We start from the raw sequence: 19,694 nt of genomic DNA, 5'->3' as shown, positions 1-19,694 counted from the left end.
CGGCGGCTGCTGCTGGGCACCCGTCGTGCCGAGTGGCCGGGCTGTCTGCGCTGCCTCCTCGTGCTGCAGGTGCGTCACCTTGGTCGGGGACAGTGCAGGGACGTGGGGGGACACAAGGCATTGGGGGCCATGGGGTACTGGTTGGACACCTGGGGCATGAGGGACACATGGGAGATTGGGCACAGATGGGATCAGGGACACAGGGGGCATGTGGGATTAGGGATACAGAGGACAGGGGAGGGAAACATAGAGAACCGAGGACATGCGTGGCATGAAGAACGCAAGACATTAGGAACACAGCAGGACCTCGAGGGGACAGGGGCATAGAATTCACATAAGACTTTGGGTGTGGGAATATATAGGATAAAAGGTTCATGAAGGGAACCTGTTGAAGATTGCAAAACTAGGACTGAGGAACTGCTGGTGAAGCAGAGGAGATCCAGGATTGGTCACGGGGATGCTGACGCTCCAGGATTGGTGGGTTAAGATGTGTGAAGGTTATATGAATACCCAACTCTGGTTGGGTTTTTATACCAACCCTTCAGCCTTTGGCTGAAGACCATTGGCCCATCAATTACTCTACAGTGCTTATAAGCTACTTTCCAAAGGAACTTCATAGCATACAACAGTTTTCCTCTGCCTGCATTCGTGACACATCTGAGGATCCTCACCTCCCTCAGCATCACAAACCTCAGCTTCTTCTGACGATGATGATTCTATAAAATGAAATAAAATGGCAGAAAGTGATGTTTCACCTGTTTATAACTCCAGAAAGCAGTTCCAAGTGTCTTTTCTCAATGCATAGTACAAGGGAAACACACACAGTAGCTTTTTTCAGGACACAAAGTGACAAGAGGGTAAGAGTACCATGTTGTGTTTATGACTTTTCTTTCAAGGATATGTACATATATCTTTTTATACTTCTCAGTGGAGATCTTTAAATTAAAATCAGTAAGTTTGGATATGGAAATAACAAAACTTAAAGGTTAAGTTTTTGATAAAACAGTGCAATGAAAGAAAAAAAGTCATTATAAACTAAACTACAAGTAGAAACAGATTTATAAAAAGTAGACCTTCTGAAGTGACCCTTTAGCAGCCCATTTGTAATGGGGCATTGACAGAAATGACAATGAGCAAGTGAAGTGGCAAAGAAATGCAATGTGCACAGGTTACATGCATGCAATAAATGCAGCAAAATGCACTTGCAGAAGAAATTTAAATCAAAGCTGAGTGTGTGTGTGTATATAAATATATTCAAGAAATTGTACCTCATTTATATGCAATCATTTAGCCCTGGAGAGTACCTGTGCACATAACCTACTTTCCAAAGGAGCTTGGTAGCGTATGACAGTTTTCCTCTGCCTGAGGCCATAACGCTTCCGAGGATCCTCACCTTCCTCAGCATCACGAACATCAGCTGCTTCTGACGATGATGATGATTCTGTAACTACAGCAGGAGGACACACTTCAGAGGAGCTCTCATGCACATCTCCCTTCCTGAAAATTCTTGCTGTGCTGCACAAAACCAGGAAAACTGCACCACTATTGCTGTAGCAAGAGCACTGTTTCCCATGCTGAATAATACTGCCCGTTTACTTGACTTCCCACCTGTCTGTGGCATCTGTTGCCTTTTATTTGTGTTTGGTTGTGAGCATGTTGTGAATGTGTTCCTTTATTTTTCTGAGCATCTGTCCTGAGCTCAGCCCAGCCCAGCCCAGCCCTGACATCCATCCCTCTGGCTTGTAACCCCGATGGCGATACAGAATTATGCACATATGGAAATTATCCAGTAGTTAGCTCACTTCTGTGAGCAGTAAAGATAACTTAAAGCCAGAATTAACCTATCTCCTGAGTTGCATAAGCTTTTCCAGGAGCTTCATTCTTCTTGGAAGCATACATCAAGTTTCCCTGCTTAAAAGAACCAAGAAAATCAGTCACAAATATGCAGAGCACCTGACATGCACGTACTTTGTGCCTGTATAGAAACTTTATCAAGGCACTGCATATACACAAAAGATCCATTTTTTCTGCTCTACTTGAAAAAAAGGAATTTGGACCTAAGCGGGAAGCTATGAGGGCAACTTTCTAGCCTGCTCACAAAAGGAAGTGTTCAGCATCCCAAACGAAGAATTCCAGTTACCAGCAGAAGGAGGCAATAAGGATTGCTGTGTGCTTCAACAGCAGCTCCTCCAGGGGCACAAGACTACTTAAGATGACGTGCAATGCAGGCACAGCAACAAATACACAGAAAGCAGCCACCAGGAAATGTGGTTTAGAAATTAGAAGGCTTCAAAACCCTAAAAAGGTAACTCTGGAAGTGCCTTTTAATCAGTGAATATTCTAAAATGGGCTTTAAGTCGACTTAAGAAAATGCTTACATGCTACATTTGCCTTTCACAGCTGACTAAACTACACGATACAGGACATTCTTTGTAAAGTGAGGAGATTTTAAGAAAAAAATACAGGTCATGAGGAATCAAAGTTTGAGTCACATCACACTGACAAACACACGGAGGCATTCTACAGTGCATTTTATAGGCTAAAACTTAACTGAGCTTTCCAAACTTCCCCCCCCCCCCCCCCCCCCCATGATCAGAAACTTAACTTAGGAACGAAGGCTGAAAGGACAGATAGCTTGGTTGTGCCTATGTGATGAGAGGCATCGGGCAGTCTGTTTGCCTCTTTAATCCCCAGTCACAATTTTCGGTAAGTTTTGAAGTGAATACCCAAGTCCTAGTAAGTCTATAAACAGTTTGTCCATTCAAAAATTGCTAAAAAGCAATTCAGGAAGCATGGTGTAAGATGTATATGGTGGCATTTCAGTGCAGCTTCACATTTTCTAAAGATGAAATTTCCACCACCCTTGGAGAATACTTGTGGGAATATTTGTGTTATGAATGAAGTTCTTATTCCACTGCTATAAAATTCATCTTACTAGTGTTTATTTACATAGGAAGGTTCTTATAATGCATTCACTTTTAATATCCTTCCCTTTCAGTTTTTGCATTGTAACAAAAATTTACTCAGCTCTGTAATTTTGTTCCAAGTGAAACCACTGAAAATCAGTGAAACCTGCCAAACTCCCACGTTTCATTTAACAATCTCTTCTCACAACAGCTTCAGCTGACTTCGGCCAGTGAATTCCGAACTTTGGGGGCTAAGTGCAATAGAAGGGCAAGGGTTGACCAAGTGCGACCCTCATCTAGAAGCCAGCGTCAACGGAGATCCTGGAGATCCTTTGGGGTTGCTGTTACTCACCTTCTTCCGCTTCCTCATTGCTTTTGTCCTCATCTGCTGTCAGGTCTGGGGATTGCGTCCGTAAAGAAAGAGGATGGGGAGAGAAGGGAGAAAAGAAGCTCTGCATTAGTTTGTCAAGAGTAGTTTATCACTGCAAATGTGCAAGCGTGCAGATAAGATCTCAGCAATCAACAGAAAGAGATCCCAAGATAGGTCGGAAAAGAGGTAGGATTTTTATAAGAGCGGATGACCTTCTCTGGAAAAGTCACTCTGCTTCTAGAGTGCTGACATTAAAGTTAATGTAATCACGGTTCCTTTGTAGCATGTACACTTCCTTTTTAAAGGTTTTATTTGACCAGACATAGGAAACATAGGAACATATTTCCTGGAAAAGTTAAATTCCATGTCTAATGAAAAGGATGGAAGCACATCTGAGGACGATGACACATCTGAAGGCAGTGGAATCATTTCTCCAGCTGATATTGAACTGTCTTCATTGAACTAGTGTCTTGAAGAAGGTTCCTAAGAAAAGAAGGAAATTCAAATTCTACCCGGAACTGCGGAGACCCGGGGTCTGAGTCCTCCAAACCTGAGTGTCCAAGGCCAGAGCACAGGGACCCAGAGTGCATGTCTGTTTGATCTCGAGGTATATACACATATACACACATAGACACATTGTCTGGATGCATGAAAACCTGCTCAGCTTCAAAACAGAGCCAGCGAAAAAACTTCAGCACCTCCATAGGGCCACCAGGTTCCACCACTAGTGACAAACTTCCAAACAAGGAGCAACATTTAAAGGAGGGGTTTATTTATCAACACACAGCCAATCTAAGCAAATAAAAACCCTCTAGTTCTGCTGTATGAACCATGCAAGCTGGTGATTACCAAGGTTTTGCCCTTAGGTTGTTAAAGAAGAAGAAGAAGAAGAAAAAAAAAACTTTAACCATTTTGGGCTATGCAAATGGGTGACATAATTAAGTACAAAGTAAACAATTTCTAAGCACTGCTAGAACTAACTAACAATTTATGTTCGATAGGTCTAGTACCCATGGGTAGTCTTCATATACTCCTGGACTCCCACAGACCCAGCAACCCAGCATTTATTCTGCGGACCCACTCCCAGCCAGCGGTACAGATCTGTGGTGAGTTAGCTGGGGCTTTCCATCCTCTTCCTTTAACCAAGAAGTCCAGATTTCTGGGCTCCTGGAAATCTTAACTCTGGTACGATGAGTCCATCCATGCTCAGCTGTCTTGATTGATGTTTCTGTGGTTAGTAATACCTGATAAGGTCCACGCCACTTTGCCAGCAGCAGTGCTTCTTTCCATGCTTTGACCAAGACTCAATACCCTGGTTGGATATCATGGACTGCAAAATCCAAGGGGAAGGTCTGTGCGAGCTGGCCTTCTGTTGGAGAGACTTCACAAGAGAAAGTATTCTGATCACATATTGTTTTAAATATATATCACTTATCTCTACCTCCTTTCCAGGTTGGGTGTTAGCAGGATAGGGAATCCCAAACATTATTTCAAAGGGGGACAGCTGAATGTCTCCCCTCGGTTTTGCTCTTATTCTTGCTAAAGCTAATGGTAGAAGTCGTGTCCACGGCATCTTAGTTTCTAACACCAATTTCAAAAGATGCTTTTTAATGTTCCCGTTCATCCTTTCCACTCTACCCGAGCTCTGGGGATGCCAAGGGGTGTGCAAGTCCCACTGAATCCCCAGGGCAGTCATGACACCTTGAAGGACCTTTCCTGTAAAATGAGTGCCTCTGAATCTACTGCCTCTACCAACCCATATCTTGGCCTCTGTGGGCATTCCCTCCTCCAGTGTCCTTCCTCTCTGCTGAGGACAGGCTAAACTGCATTTTGGCCTGCCTGTGTGTGCTCATCCTCCCATAATTGACAAGCTTTTTGCAAGATTATCCTCTTTCCCTGGGATCCAAAAAGGATTCCTAAAAGAAAATCCCAAACCTGCCAAGTATAATCTGCATTTCTTACATATTCAGTTATCATTTCCCCAATTCCTGTAGGATCATCTAAATAAGGGGGTAGTTCTTTCTTTAATCCCCTTCTATCTTGGGTGGTCAATGGCACGATTACAAATCCAAATACAAACCATGCCCCCGCTGATCCTGGCCTCACAGTGGAACCTGCTATTTGGCTTTGGGGCTTTTGGCACCTTGTACTACTGGCTTCCTTTTCTTGTTTTGAAAGGGACAAAATGTCCCATTCCTCCCCCTCTTCACTGTCACTAGAAGCAGGAGGTGCAGAGGGGACAGGAGCTGTGGCACCTCATGGATTTTGTTGATAAGATGGGGGAAGGTACTGGAGGACATCCCACACCTCCCTTTTTCCTTTCTTCAGATTTCTGCTTCCCTTTTTCTCCTCTTTGTTACATAGATTCGTCTAGATGAAGAAAGAAAGGAAGAAAGGAAGAAAGGAAGAAAGGAAGAAAGGAAGAAGAAAGGAAGGAAGGAAGGAAGGAAGGAAGGAAGGAAGGAAGGAAGGAAGGAAGGAAGGAAGGAAGGAAGGAAGGAAGGAAGGAAGGAAGGAAGGAAGGAAGGAAGGAAGGAAGGAAGGAAGGAAGGAAAGAAGGAAGGAAGGAAGGAAGGAAGGAAGGAAGGAAGGAAGGAAGGAAGGAAGGAAGGAAGGAAGGAAGGAAGGAAGGAAGGAAGGAAGGAAGGAAGGAAGGAAGGAAGGAAGGAACAAAGGAAGGACGAAAGGAAGGGAAGGAGGGAGGGAGGAGGAAGGGAAGGAGGAAGGAAGGAAGGAAGGAAGGAAGGAAGGAAGGAAGGAAGGAAGGAAGGAAGGAAGGAAGGAAGGAAGGAAGGAAGGAAGGAAGGAAGGAAGGAAGGAAGGAAGGAAGGAAGGAAGGAAGGAAGGAAGGAAGGAAGGAAGGAAGGAAGGAAGGAAGGAAGGAAGAGCACAGAACACAGATTCTTAATGTCAGTTACTCTGGGGATGAGTAGATGCTCATGGTTGGTTATTGGTGCTAGCGTTGAACCCACTGAAACAATTTTCTCATTGCAGCCTTGAGCTCCTTGTTCCTAATGCTGTAGATGGGGGGGTTCACTGCTGGAGGCACCAGTGAGTACAGAACAGCCAGCACCAGATTCAGAACTGGTGAGGAGAGGGATGGGGGCTTCAGATAGGCCAAAAATGAAGTAGTGACAAACAGGGAGACCACGGCCAGGTGTGGGAGGCACATGGAAAAGGCTTTGTGCTGGCTCTGCTCAGAGGGGAGCCTCAGCACGGCAGCAAAGGTCTGCACGTAGGACATCACAATGAAAGTGAAACACCCAAAGGCTAAACAAAGACTAACCATACTAACCCCAACTTCCCTGAGGTAGGAGTCTGAGCAGGAGAGCCTGAGGATCTGGGGGATCTCACAGAAAAACTGCTCCACCACATTGCCTTGGCAGAGGGGTAGGGAAAATGTGTTCCCAGTGTGCAGGAGAGCATTGAGTAACACACTGGCCCAGGCAGCTGCTGCCACTTCCAGACAAGCTCTGCTGTCCAGGAGGGTCCTGTAGTGCAGGGGTCTGCAGATGGCAACGTAGCGGTCATAGGCCATCACAGTGAGGATATTTAACACTGCTGAAAGTAAGAAAAAGATTAAAAAGACCTGGGCAGCATATCCCAAGTAGGAAATGCCCCTGCTGTTGCAGAGGGAATTGGCCATTGATTTGGGGAGAGTGGTGGAAATGGATCCAAGGTCGAGGAGGGGGAGGTTGAGGAGGAAGAAGTACATGGGGGTGTGGAGGCGGTGGTCGCAGGCTACAGCTGTGATGATGAGGCCGTTGGCCAGGAGGGCAGCCAGGTAGATGGCCAGGATGAGCGAGAAGTGCAAGAGCTGCAGCTCCCACATGTCTGCGAATGGCAGGAGCAGGAAGTCACTGGGAGAGCTGCTGTTGGACATTCGCTCCTTCAGGCCACTGCAGGACTGTCTAAGGAAGAAGAGTTGTTGAGAAATTAGAACAGATTTCCATGTGTAAATCTTTCTCATAAACCCTCCTCTACCCCACACACTTTATGAATTTCCATTTCAGTCAAGCCCCAGGTCTTTGAGGTCTGTGTCTTGAGCTCTGGTTGGTGCTGGGTGAGTTTGCCATAAGGAGACAGAAATCCTCAGCACTGCTAGTGCACTCTGAGTAAATGGCTGTGGTTATAGAGGGGCAAAAGGACTCACTATAGCATTAATGCAGCGTGAGAAGAGTTGGCAGCTCTTCCCAGCTGCCCTGTGTTCACATCTCTGATTTAGAGGACAATTTCACTCATTTTACCACAGAAAGAAATCACTTGATGGAGTGCAGAGGAATCCAGGTTCAAAGTGCCGATCGCCCAACCCGGTGCCCTATCTGAGAGTCCCTGAGGGAGATCTCAGCCCTCCTCTTCAAGCCAGAAGCACATTGGACTTATTCCAACTGTTCCCATGCACCTGCCCAGCAGCAGTGCTGTGGCCTCTACCTAGTGAGCTTCTCCATGGAGCCCCTCCAGAAGACTCATCTGTAGTGGGGGAGCTGTGCCCTCTGGAGGGCAGCGTGCAGCCCAACCAACAAAAATACAGAGAAAAGGTCTAATGTTTTAAGGATGGGGTGTCCTGAAGAGAGAGTTGGTTCATTCCCAGACCCTCGCAGTACCTGGCTTCAAGCAGCACAGGGCAGAGGGGCTTCGGGCACCTCACACTCAAGGACACATCTGCATGTCAGGACCCACAGCGTCGGTGTCTGGACTGCAGCAGAAACCCCCTGCCCAGAGAGTCCAAGGGATGGACAAGGGCAAACACAGAGCAACACCCTAATTTGTGCCAAGAGAGGCAGGGCCAGGCAGGCCTGGGGGAAGGGGGCTCTCAGGAGTCTCCTTCATGCCCATCTGCCAAGGAAATATGGTCTGGATGCTGCAGCTTGCAGAGCAGAGGGTTGTGCTGGTGGGGGGAAGGGAGGAGGTGCTGAAGGTGTCAGTTTCCTCTCACCCTCTGACCATGACTCTGCTGCCCAAGGAGCTATCGGAGCTGTTCCTCCATCCCTGTGTGTCTGCCCTGTCTGTGCTCACAGACCCCATCCCACCCATTGGGCCCTAGGCTTTGTCCAGCAGACACCTCATGGGGGCAGGATCCTGCCCAGGGCACCTCCGTGTTTGCGGGTGAGACAAACCTTGCTGAGGCTGGAAAGGGGATGCTGGCTGTGTCTGTGGATGAAGGCATTTCCTAAGGTCCTCCCACTACTGCGCTTCTCTCAGTGTCACCGTTCCTGAGCCTCCATCCCCTGTCTAAACCTGATAGATCCATGCTTATTTCACCACGCTCAAAGAGAATAAAAGTGAGAGGACAGAGTCATGACAACTCCCTGTCTATCAGGGGTTCCCTGCCTTGGTGTTCTTGATGAAAAGTCACCTCTGGTATGTCCCCAAGGCAGAAAATACAGCATCCTCTTGATGGGAGGCTCAAGCGACCCTACTGGGGGTTTCTCTTCTAACCCAGAGCTTCTCCCCACAGCGCCATGGGGAGCTCCCCAGGCAGGCTGAGTGCTGACACTCACAGGTGGCAGAGTCACTGCCCCGGGCTCACAGCACCATGGAGCACAGGGACGCTGCTCTGAATTACAGCCCTGGGCAGACCACAGTGCACACCCCAGCTTCACACCCTGCAGCCATCCCCGGGAGAAGAGAGCAGCATGTCCTGTCCCTGTGTTGGAGTGGCAGGAACGCTGCTCTAAAGCATCTCCCCGTTCTCTGCACAGGAGGGAGCAGGAGAATGAGCGTTAAACCCCCGATCTGTAATGGCATGGATTGGGGTCAGAACACCCCTCCAGGAACCTCAGCAGCATTGCCCTGCAGACAGAGACTCACCGTGTCAAAGGATGTGACGCTTTCTCCACCAGTTCTCCTCTGTGTTCCCACTCCACTCTGCCGTTCACCTCTCGCTGCCTTCTCTCCTCCCCTGTCCGCAGCAGCAGGCAGTGCCCGCAGCCCTGCTGCTCTTGGCACAGGAGCTGCTCCTGCACTCGGCTGTCTCTGGGCAGTGCTGCCAGGCTTCCACGAGCTGCCTCCGTCCCAGGAGCCTGGCCCCGCTCAGGAGCAGAGGCCCAGCTGAACTCACCAATTTCTCTGTCCTTGTTCTCCCTTCCTCCTGGGAAATGTGCATGAAGTAAACTGAAAGAATCACACTTGTTGTCCTTTCCTAATGAGTGGAGAAAAAAGGATTTTTGCAGTCTATTTTGTCAGAGGATGACTATCTATGCAAGTTAGAAATGTCCCACTCTGGAAGGCTCTAGTTAGGAAGCCCCTAATAGGCAGGACACTGAGACAGGGGCAAGAAGGGGGCTCATGGATTCAGATGAGTCAATCTGGGCATCACATGCTGGTTCAGAAGTCACTGATCTGGGATGGGATTCAGATTCCTCCCTTGAACTCCACAAACACACAGAAGGTGGGATTCTTCTTCCCCATGCTTAAGTGTGCACAGCACTGACATCTGCACGGGAACTCCTTCTCTAAGCTCCCCTTGTAATCACTGGTGATGGAGGGTGGGATGACACACAAACAGCTGGGGACAGTTGAAGAGGCAGAGGAGGTTCAAAAATGTGCCCATGTCTGTTTGCTCCACTGGAGCAAATCGGAGACCCACATTCTCAGGGATCTTCAAGACAAGACGAGGTGGGAAATGGCCTTTGCCATCCCAAATGGCCCCAGATGCCTTCCACTACTATGTGAGGACAATGCAGTATAAAGCAGAGACCCAGGAAGATCATTACAGTGCAAAAAGTTAATATAATTCACTGCAGACATATCATTCAGTGACACAGGAATAGGCTGGCTGGGCCAAGACAGATGCCTGCGTTGTCCGGCATAACCAAATGTCTCCTCTAGCAGACACAGCATGGTATCTATGGGAAGCCATGTCCCTTTGGAGCTGGAGCTGGAAAAGTGCCCCAGTGCATCTTGGGTTCCCTCCCAGTGCCCAAACAACTGGATCCCACAAGTGCCTTTGGGCCAAGTCCATCCCTCCTGCAGCTGAGCATGCTCTACAAATGGGAGAGGCACGTCACACCAAGGGGTCTGCTCTGGTCTCTGCTTTGTTAACAGCTTCTCGCTTTGCTCCTACAGAACCTCTTTTCACCCTGGATGATATGATGGGGCTAATGATGACCCCAGGATGGCTGGATCACAGCTGACTCAAGCCCAAGAACACCTTCAGTGATGCCTTGTGCTGTCTGGAGATTGGCTCACCTCTATCACAGGCTACAAAGTGCTACAAATCAGCTCAGGCAACAAAGACCTCTCCTGCCATTCCTGCACAGCCACACTCTGTTTCTCCCTGGCCTTGGGCACTGCAGGCTTTGCTCTCGCGGTAGCAACCTCCTCTCACCATTTACGTTGCCACCTGCTCTCCACGTCAGCATGGTCTGCTGTCAAGTGGGGCCATTGCACACAGTGTGTTTGGCTCTTGGTAACACGTTTCACTGTGAGAAATCTCTTTGCTGTGACACACCTGATGTTTTGCAGCCCAAATATATGCAAATGCCTGGAGCCTGGCATACACAGCATAAACTATCACAGGATCTCTACATTACTGGAATAACTGAGATGCATTAGGACCGTTCACACAACTGGAGGTCTGTGCTGCTGAGGTAAAAGCTCTTCAGGGGAGACTGTCAGGAAGGAGGAGGAGGCTGTTTTATGTGGAGGGGCAGCTCAGATGCATGCAGAGCTTCCATTAGATGGGCAATAGTTTGGGCATGTGCTTGTGGGTGAGCATCAGAGTAAGGGTGACATCATGATGGGAGCTACAGACCATGCAGTCAGGGTGAGGAGGTGGATGACAGCTCCTTTTAAGCAACGTGAGAAAGGCTGTAGATCACAGGTCCTGGCTATTATTTGGGGGTGGGCGAGTGGGGAGAGAAAAACATCTGGGAAAGCATCAGGCTTGGGATATTCACTTCATCCTTTCCTTAAGCGACTGTAAGAAAAGCAGATATCCAGGTCTAGTGGAGGCAGGACAGGAGTGGAGCACAGACCCTGGACTTTAGAGGAACAGGTCTGACCTGTTCAGGAGACTCCCCAGGCGACAGGTGGGAGATTCCATAGAAGGCAGCTCTGAAGGGCCCGGAAGTTCAGGAAAGCCAACAGGTCTTTAAGGAAAACATCTGCCAAGCACAAGGATGGTCTACGCAGTAAAATTCGTTCAACTTTCTGGAGATTCGGATGTACTCAAGAGTGCTGCAGTAGCTGTTGGATGTTATTGCTAAGTCACTCTGCCTCATCTCAGAATGCTCATGGAGAGGTGCCTGGGGTGTGTTAGGAAGTGTTGCCAGCAAACGGAGAGAGGTGATCCTGGCCCTCTACTTAGCCCTGCTGAGGTCACATGAGGAGTCCTGTTTCCAGTTCTGGGCTCTCCACTACAAAAGGGACATGGAACTACTGGAGAGAGTCCAGTGTGGGACTACAAAAATGATCAAGGGACTTGAGGATCTCTCCTGTGAGGAGATGCTGAGAGAGCTTGGGGCAGCAGCTCTCTGGAAGAGACCTGAGCATCCTGGGGGATAGAGGAAAAACATGAGACAGCAGCATTCCTTGGCAACAGAGAAGGCCGTAAGAAGCATGGTGCTATGAGCAGCAGCACAGCCAGGAGGTCAAGGGAAATGGTGAATGCCTTGAATCAGTGTTCATTAGACCACATGGAGAACACTGCATCCAAGTGTGGTTTCCTGGAACAAGAAAGATGTTGATAACTGGGAGCAAATTAGGCCAAGGACCCTCACTAGAGTTGGGGAGCTGGAGCACTTACCCTGTGATGAAACACTGGAATTGGTTATCCAGAGAGGTTGTATAGTCTCCTCCCTTAGAGGTTTCCAAGACCAGAGTGCATGAAAACAGAGCAAGCTGGTGTGACACCAGGGCTGACCAGGCTGTGAGCAAGGAGATTGGGCTACAGATCTCCTGAGGCCCCATCGCCCTCTGTGCAAGGAGTCCATGATTCTTCCTGGAACTGGCTGGATGGCAGAGCTCTGAAGGTTTTGATAAATGGAGCTGAGTCTAAGTGGAGGCCTGTGGCTAGTGGTGTCCCCCAGGGCTCAGTACTGCTTCCAGTGCTGTTCAACTTTACTCATCAGTGATTTGGATGAGGGCACAGAGCGCACTCTCAGCAAGTTTGTGGACAATACCAAACTGGGTGGAGAGGCCAACACTCCAAAGGGCTGTGCTGCCATTCAGAGGAACTTGGACAGGATGGAGAGTTGGGTAGAGAGGAACCTCATAGGGTTCAACCAGGACAAGTGAAGGGTCCTGCACCTGGACAGGAATAACTCTGTACAGATAAGGGGCTGACCTGCTGGAAAGCAGCTCCACAGAGAGGGATTTGGGAGTCCAGGTTGACAACAAGTTAACCAGTTGCCAACAATGTGCCTTTGTGGCCAGGAAGGCCAATGGGATCCTGGCCTGCATTAGGAGCAGTGTTGCCAGCAGGTCGAGGGAGGGGATCCTGCTCCTCTTCTCACCTCTGGTGGGGTCACACCTGGAGTACTGCGTGCAGTTCTGGGCTCCCCAGTTCAAAAGGGATGTGGAACTTCTAGAAAGGGTCAAGCATAGAGCAACAAAGAGGATTAAGAGACTGGAGCATGTCTTGTATGAGAAAACACTAAGTGAGCTGGACCTGTTTAGTCTGGAGAAGAGAAAATTGAGAAGGGATCTTATCAACATGTACAAATACCTGAGGGGAGAATGTAAAGATGTTGACGCCAAACTCTTTTCAGTAGTGGCCAATGACAGGACAAGTGGTAATGGATATAAACTAAAACACAGGAAGTTCCACTGCCATGTGAGGAAGAACTTCTTTACTGTGAGGGTGACAGAGCCCTGGAACAGGGTGCCCAGAGAGGTTGTGGAGTCTCCTCCTCTGGAGATACTCAAAACCTGCCTGGATATGACCCTGTGCAATGTGTTCTAGGTGTCTCTCCTTGTGCGGGAGTGTTGAACTAGATGATCTCCCTAAGTCTCTTCCAACCTCAACCATTCTGTGATTCTGTGATACGTACACCTGGATTTAGTGCTCTACCTTCTGCTTACCCCACTGTCGATTGTCCCTCATTTCGTGAAGCTCCACTCATTGCCTGTCCCCAGGCATATGCACTCCCTTGAAATCCCCTGAGCTCTCCTGGGGGCCCCTCCAGAAGCATCTATCATCAGCATGGTCTCCTCTGGGAAAGCCCCAGGTAGCCACTTCAGAGACCGTTCCCTATTTCCACTGGTCACTGAGAGATGAACCATAAATCCAGTCTAATCGCTATTCATCTGGGGACTCTGAGCTCATCACTGGAACCCATAGATCTTACAATCAGAAAATCAGGCCCTTTTGCGGTTGCACCCCACCTTGGACATATTGCAACCCATCCTGTGAATAAATGCCTGGTTTTAGACATATCACGGAGGAGATGCCCTTTAGTTATAGGAAATATTAGTCTGGAGGCCAGGGCTGACAGAAGGGTGCCCATTGCCTGGTCCTGCCTGTGCTTCCAGGACACATTCACATGGCAACGCAACAGAGCATCACCAGGTTATGAGAACTCCTGGGCCATATCCACACAACAGAGCATAAAAGCACAGCATGGCAATGAAGAGGACAACTCTAAAAAGAGAAAGTCCTGTTCTGCCGGGATGTGTCTCCAGAAAGCTGCAGTTCCCATGAGAAGGCTGCAGTGAGGAAATGCCTGCTGTGGGAGTGTGGGGGTGACAATGTCAAGCAGAGGGTCTGTCCCCACAGGCTGCTGCCTGAGTCTCCTCCCCTCCACTGTCCCTCCATTTGTAATGTTACAGCACTGGAGACAGAAGGGAAGAGCCCATAGCGACGTCTGGCTGCCACCATCACAGGAGAGGGGTTTGAGATGACACCCTGACGGTGCCTGGGACAACTGAGCACTCCTAATGGACATGGGGCCCATGGTCTCACCCCGTCTGTACTCGTCTGAGCCTAACACTGTCCCCCTGAGCTCCCTTGGTGCCAGTTCTGGAAGAGACGCTGCACGAGGAAACTCTCCTCATTGCACTAGGGGCATGTGAGGGAGCTCGAGCAGTGGGCTCTGAAGTCCCCCCTCTCTGCTGGAGAAGGGGGAAGAAGCCTGGCTTCCTGCTTCAACACAGGATGTGGGTCCAATTCAAAAGAGAGGTTCCCAAGGAGACATACAATGAAGTGAATATACTTATTTATTTGCCTATTATATTTGTCTGAGATGGATAGACAAGAAAAAAATAAGAAGGAAATAAATGCATAACACACATCCTTGATGAGGGATATTCTATTGAGTGAATGGACGTGGGGCAGGTATTGGCAATGACCTCATATCCATTGAACCATCTTTTCTAGTGTGTCCCTGAGCTCCTTGTTCCTCATGCTGTAGATGAGGGGGTTCAGTGCTGGAGGCACCACTGAGTACAGAATGGACAGCACGAGATCCAGAGTTGGGGAGGAGACAGACGAGGGCTTCAGGTAGACAAGTATGTCAGTGCTGACAAAGAGAGAGACCACAGCCAGGTGTGGGAGGCACATGGAAAAGGCTTTGTGCTGGCCCTGCTCTGACGGGATCCTCAGCACTGTTCTGAAGATCTGCACATAGGACACTACAATGAAAATGAAACACCCAAAGCCTAAACAGACACTAACCCCAAGAAGCCCAACTTCCCTGAGGTAGGAGTGTGAGCAGGAGAGCTTGAGGATGTGGGGGATCTCACAGAAGAACTGCTCCACCACATTGCCTTGGCAGAGGGGTAGGGAAAATGTGTTCCCACTGTGCAGGAGAGCATGGAGAAACCCACAGCCCCAGGCAGCTGCTGCCATTTTGACACAAGCTCTGCTGCCCAGCAGGATCCTGTAGTGCAGGGGTCTGCAGATGGCAACGTAGCGGTCATAGGCCATGACTGTGAGGAGAGAATACTCTGCTGACATAAAAAAGACAAACAGAAAGATCTGGGCAGCGCATCCCAAGTATGAGATGGCCCTGGTGTCCCACAGGGAATTGTGCATGGATTTGGGGAGAGTGGTGGAGATGGAGCCAAGGTCAAGGAGGGAGAGGTTGAGGAGGAAGAGGTACATGGGGGTGTAGAGGTGGTGGTCTCAGGCTACGGCTGTGATGATGAGGCCGTTGGCCAGGAGGGCAGCCAGGTAGATGGCCAGGAAGAGCGAGAAGTGCAAGAGCTGCAGCTCCCGCGTGTCTGAGAATCCCAGGAGGAGGAACTCGTTGAGGGAGCTGCTGTTGGACATTTAATCTCGGTTCAGTGCACTCTCCAATGAGGAAAAAGCATCAACAAGTTAAAGTTAGAACAAGCTTCTCTGAATAAAATCCATTCCACTCCTCATGGTACCCCCGCATGGGTTCTTTCCTTTACCTTGTTCTGCTCCCTTTCTTGACCTCTGGTTTGTGCTGGGTGAGTGTGCTCTGCCTCTCTGCCTGCTTCCAGGGCAGTCAGTCCTGCTCTACTGGGGGGTGTAAATGGAGGTGTCAAATTGACTCATGCATTTGCAGGGGACACCTGGGGATGCGTACTGTGACCTAAGTGAAGGGGATTTGGTGGAGTGAAGGGAAGTGGGAATATTCTCCACTTATTATTGAGACAGAGAGAGAGAAAGAGAGGGAGAGAGACCACACTCATGACAGCTCTGTTTGAGATGGAAGATCACTAGGAGGGATTAATCTAACCCCCCTTCCAGTTTGCTCTCTTCAACAGAGGTGTCTGGACCTGAATCGGTCACAGCAGTTCCCACTCCAGCGAGGAAGAGGAACAGTGCAGTGAAGGCAGGGGCTGAACTGACTCCTTCTCGGCATCTCATTTCCACTAAGCCGGACCCCATCCTCACATCACCTAAATGTCTTCACTGTTGTTTGAGGGAATGCAGTGGGAGAGGGAAGTTACTGCCTGAACTGCAGCTGAATTCCCCTCCTTAGCTACAGAGAGCAAAACCAGATCAGCACAGACAGGTGAAGGACGGAAGAGCAACAGTATGAACCTTCTGGCAAGGGAAAGTAAGGAGCAGCAGACAGAGGAGCACTGAGGAAAGCCTTCAGCTCCCCCAGCTGCACACGCCACCCCCCAGACAGTGACATCTGAGGACAGTCCCTCTCAGTCCCCTTGTCCTGCACTGGGAAAGGACCAGGCTGCAGGAGAGACGCAGCCCCTCTTCTACCAAGGAGGGGGCTCGTGGCCAGCACCCCATGGCCTTGAGGGGTGGGAGAGGAGACACGGGGCTTTGCTTAGGGGAAGACGTCTCCATTGCAGGGACTGACTGGGATGATCCAAATCCCACCTCTCATAGCAATTATGTTTATAGCTCCCTCCCATTTGCTGATTGTATCTCCACTGCTGGAGCTTTTCCTGCTGGCAGATCTTCCTCTGCCCCATGTCTTCTCCCTGTCAGTGTCACAGACACTGTCCCATCTTCTGGACACTCACCCTGCTCTGCAGCAGCCCAGGGACATCTCTGTGTTTGCAGGTGGGGAGGAGAAGGTCAGCCAGACCCTGGTGAGGCCAGAGAAGGTGATGCTGGTGCTGTCTGCAGTCACAGAGGGGTAAGGGACTTGCTGAGGTTCCCCACAGATCTCTCCATTTAAGGAACTGGGAGTCTCAGTCTCCCGCCCCAACCTGGCATCTCCTTTCCATACACCCCTGGCCCTTAACAAAAAGGATGAAACTGAAAACAGACTCCTGAAAGCTCCTTGTCTTTAACATTAACACTGCCTTGACTGTTCTCTTGGAAAGGCTCCTTCAGAAAATGAGCCTGCCCTGATGGGGGTCTCTCCTCCCACCCAGAGCATCTCCCTGCAGCACCATGGGGATTTCCCCGGGCAGACTGAGTGCTGACCCTTGCAGGGGGCAGAGTCACTGCCCCGGCACACAGCACCCTGGGACACAGGGACATGGCTCTGAATTACAGCCCATACAGACCTGGGTGCATCCCAGCACCGTCCCTGTTAGAGGGCAGTTGTGATGCCCTGTCCCTCTGAACGTGTGGCTGGGAATCCCTGCTCTAACGCAACCTCCTAATTCAAACAGGAGAGACTGGGAGAGACACCCTGACACATCCTATTGATCTGAAGGTGCCAAGTTCAGAAGCTCCCTCCAGGACTCACAGCACTGTTGCCCTGCAGACATAAACTTACCATGTCAAGGGTTGGGAAGATTTCTCCCTGCCCTGAGACTCTCAGCTGTCCTCCCATTCCCTACTGCCTTTCACTTATGAGTGACTCATCCCAGCCTGGTGCCTGCGGGCAGTGCCCTGAGTCTTGCTGCTCCTTTATGAGGAGCTGCTCCTGGGCAGAGCTGTCTCTCTGCAGAGCCTGCCAGATTGCCATGGGCTCCCACAGTCCCAGGAGCCAGGCCCAGCTCAGGAGCAGGGACCCAACTGAAGACGGGACGTTTTCTGTCCCTTGTGCATTCCCAAGATGGTCACAGGGCTCCAGGGCTGATGGTTCCTGAAAGGTACTGAAAGGTCACCCCTGCCACCTATGGCAAATGTCCACTCACGTCCACAAAATGGTCACTGATGGTCTCTCTGTTAGCCGTGGAGAGAGACTGAGACATTGCACTTGGTCTCATCAGAGGATGGTTATCTAAGAGAGGTGGACGTGTCCTACTCTACAAGACCCTGCTCCCATCTCATAAGCAGACAGAACACATGCACAGGGGCAAGAACAGCACAAGTCCATTTCCTCATGCTTCAGGACCTAATCTGGAGGAGTACAGCAGGACACCTAATGCCAACACATCTAACACTCCACAGTCTCAGAAAAGGATTCTGTTTGCCCAACTTTTGGGGTCCAGAAAACAGCTATGTGCATGAGAGTTCCTTGTCCAAGCTCCCATTGTAGTCAGTGGAGATGGTGGCAGGGAGTCAGCTATACACACGCGCTCACCCCTTTGGACTTCAGAAGGGACAAAGGTTGGTCCAAGACCCTCCTGCATCAGCCAGGTGGAGAATCTTCTTGGCCATCTGACATCTCAGTGCCTACGACCCTCTAGAGCTCCACTCGCTCAGACCTCTGCAGAACCAGACATTGCAAAGACCTTGCATAATTCACTGCAGACCATTGATTTCATGAAATGACAACAGGTCTACTAGGCCATGTCAAGTGCATGGGGTGTCCAGCACAGCCACCATGTTCCTAGCACATTCAAAAGGAAAACAAGAGAAAAATCAGACCTTTCAGAAATGGTTGGTGGGCAAGCACCCTAGGACACCTTGGTTTTCACACCTGCTCCCCAAAACTGATTCCCACTGCTGCCTTCACGCAAAGACCCCCTTGGAGAGGGATAACAGCTCCCCTCCTCTGGGTAGCCATGCTACTACTAATGCAGCCCCATAAGTGTCTGGCCTTATTCACATGAACATGCACCACTGGCTCATATGGCCTCTCTTGTAACATGCAGGCCCTTCTCTTTAAGCCAGTCCCCAGTTCCTCATGTTCTGCTCTGTCTTCATAGACAAGGTTATATTCTTCCCCACATTGTGGGGCTGCCAGGAGATTTCCTTGGTAGTGGGAAGCCGCATGAAAAAATGAAATATCCTGGAAAATCCCCATCTTGGGAATGTCAGACTGTGCATTAGAATGAGGAAATGTCACTTGAAGGCTGGTGCTGTGGTGCAACAGGCCACCCACCAGGACGCAAGGATCATCCCTTGGCTTTGTGTTACAAGGAACAGCCAGTGGGGATGGAGAGACATTAGTGAAGGGAAGGAGATCCCGTGTGAGAGCAAAGTGAGGAAGCAGGCTGGGCGTTTACAGGCTGCATGGGCACAGCCGCAGGTTTGAACCAGCATAGGACAGACCGTGGTGGATACAGCGAAAGGCACTGCCAAAGCTCAAACACCCCAAATAAGGTTGGCATCCTATTGGCTATGACTGTTGTCTCTGCCACCAAGACCTACCAGGAGGCACTGGGGCCTCATTGTCCCCCTTGCCAACACCTTGAAAGGTGTCGTATCATTGCCCTGCACTGAGCACTGCACACCCCCACCCACATAACATCCCCAGGAGGACCTGGAAAACATGTGGGGGAAAGGATCTCCCTTTGAGGAAGCTCAGTGACCGAGCTTGGGCATTCTGCCTGATCAAACACATCAAGGGTTAACGTGGGATCAGAACCACCTGCACATTTCCTCTACCTACCTGTTACCAGTGATCACAGTTTTCTCCTCCAATCAGCCCCTGGGGAATCTTTGCTGCTAACGACTCTCAGTGGGACCCATTAATGTTCTACAGAACTTTGGAGGTTGCTTCTGACTTTGAATTCTTGAACATTTTGTTCAGTCTCCTCTCAGTAACTGAGGTTCATGGGCTCAGCACCAAACGCACTATGGGGCTCATTAAAAAGCAAAAAGCTTTGACCAACTATGTCTGCCCTTGTGATTTTCATCAGGTCTTGCAAGGCTAATTGGAGAGGTTTCAGGAGTGTAGCTGAAAGTTGGAGAC

General features: G+C 49.6%; 1 protein-coding gene across 1 annotated transcript; it reads right to left on the bottom strand.

Annotated features, from left to right (window-relative positions):
* Positions 1-14,569: 14,569 nt before the first annotated feature.
* LOC148594548 (olfactory receptor 14C36-like) lies at positions 14,570-15,490 on the bottom strand. Its single transcript, XM_088525666.1, has one exon. It carries the CDS (start codon positions 15,320-15,322, stop codon positions 14,570-14,572), a length of 753 nt encoding a protein of 250 aa, XP_088381792.1. The 5' UTR covers positions 15,323-15,490.
* Positions 15,491-19,694: the final 4,204 nt, after the last annotated feature.

This window comes from Tinamus guttatus, unplaced genomic scaffold (genome assembly GCF_059628265.1).
Source record: "Tinamus guttatus ecotype Peru unplaced genomic scaffold, ASM5962826v1 Tinamus_guttatus_pri_ptg000233l, whole genome shotgun sequence".
NCBI lineage: Eukaryota > Metazoa > Chordata > Aves > Tinamiformes > Tinamidae > Tinamus > Tinamus guttatus.
The sequence above is the reverse complement of the archived record's forward strand: the minus strand, read 5'-3'. Positions and strand labels throughout refer to the sequence as shown.

What these genes read in the sequence shown, in the direction of transcription:
- LOC148594548 (XM_088525666.1), bottom strand. Translation starts at nt 15,322, where the DNA reads ATGTACCTCTTCCTCCTCAACCTCTCCCTCCTTGACCTTGGCTCCATC.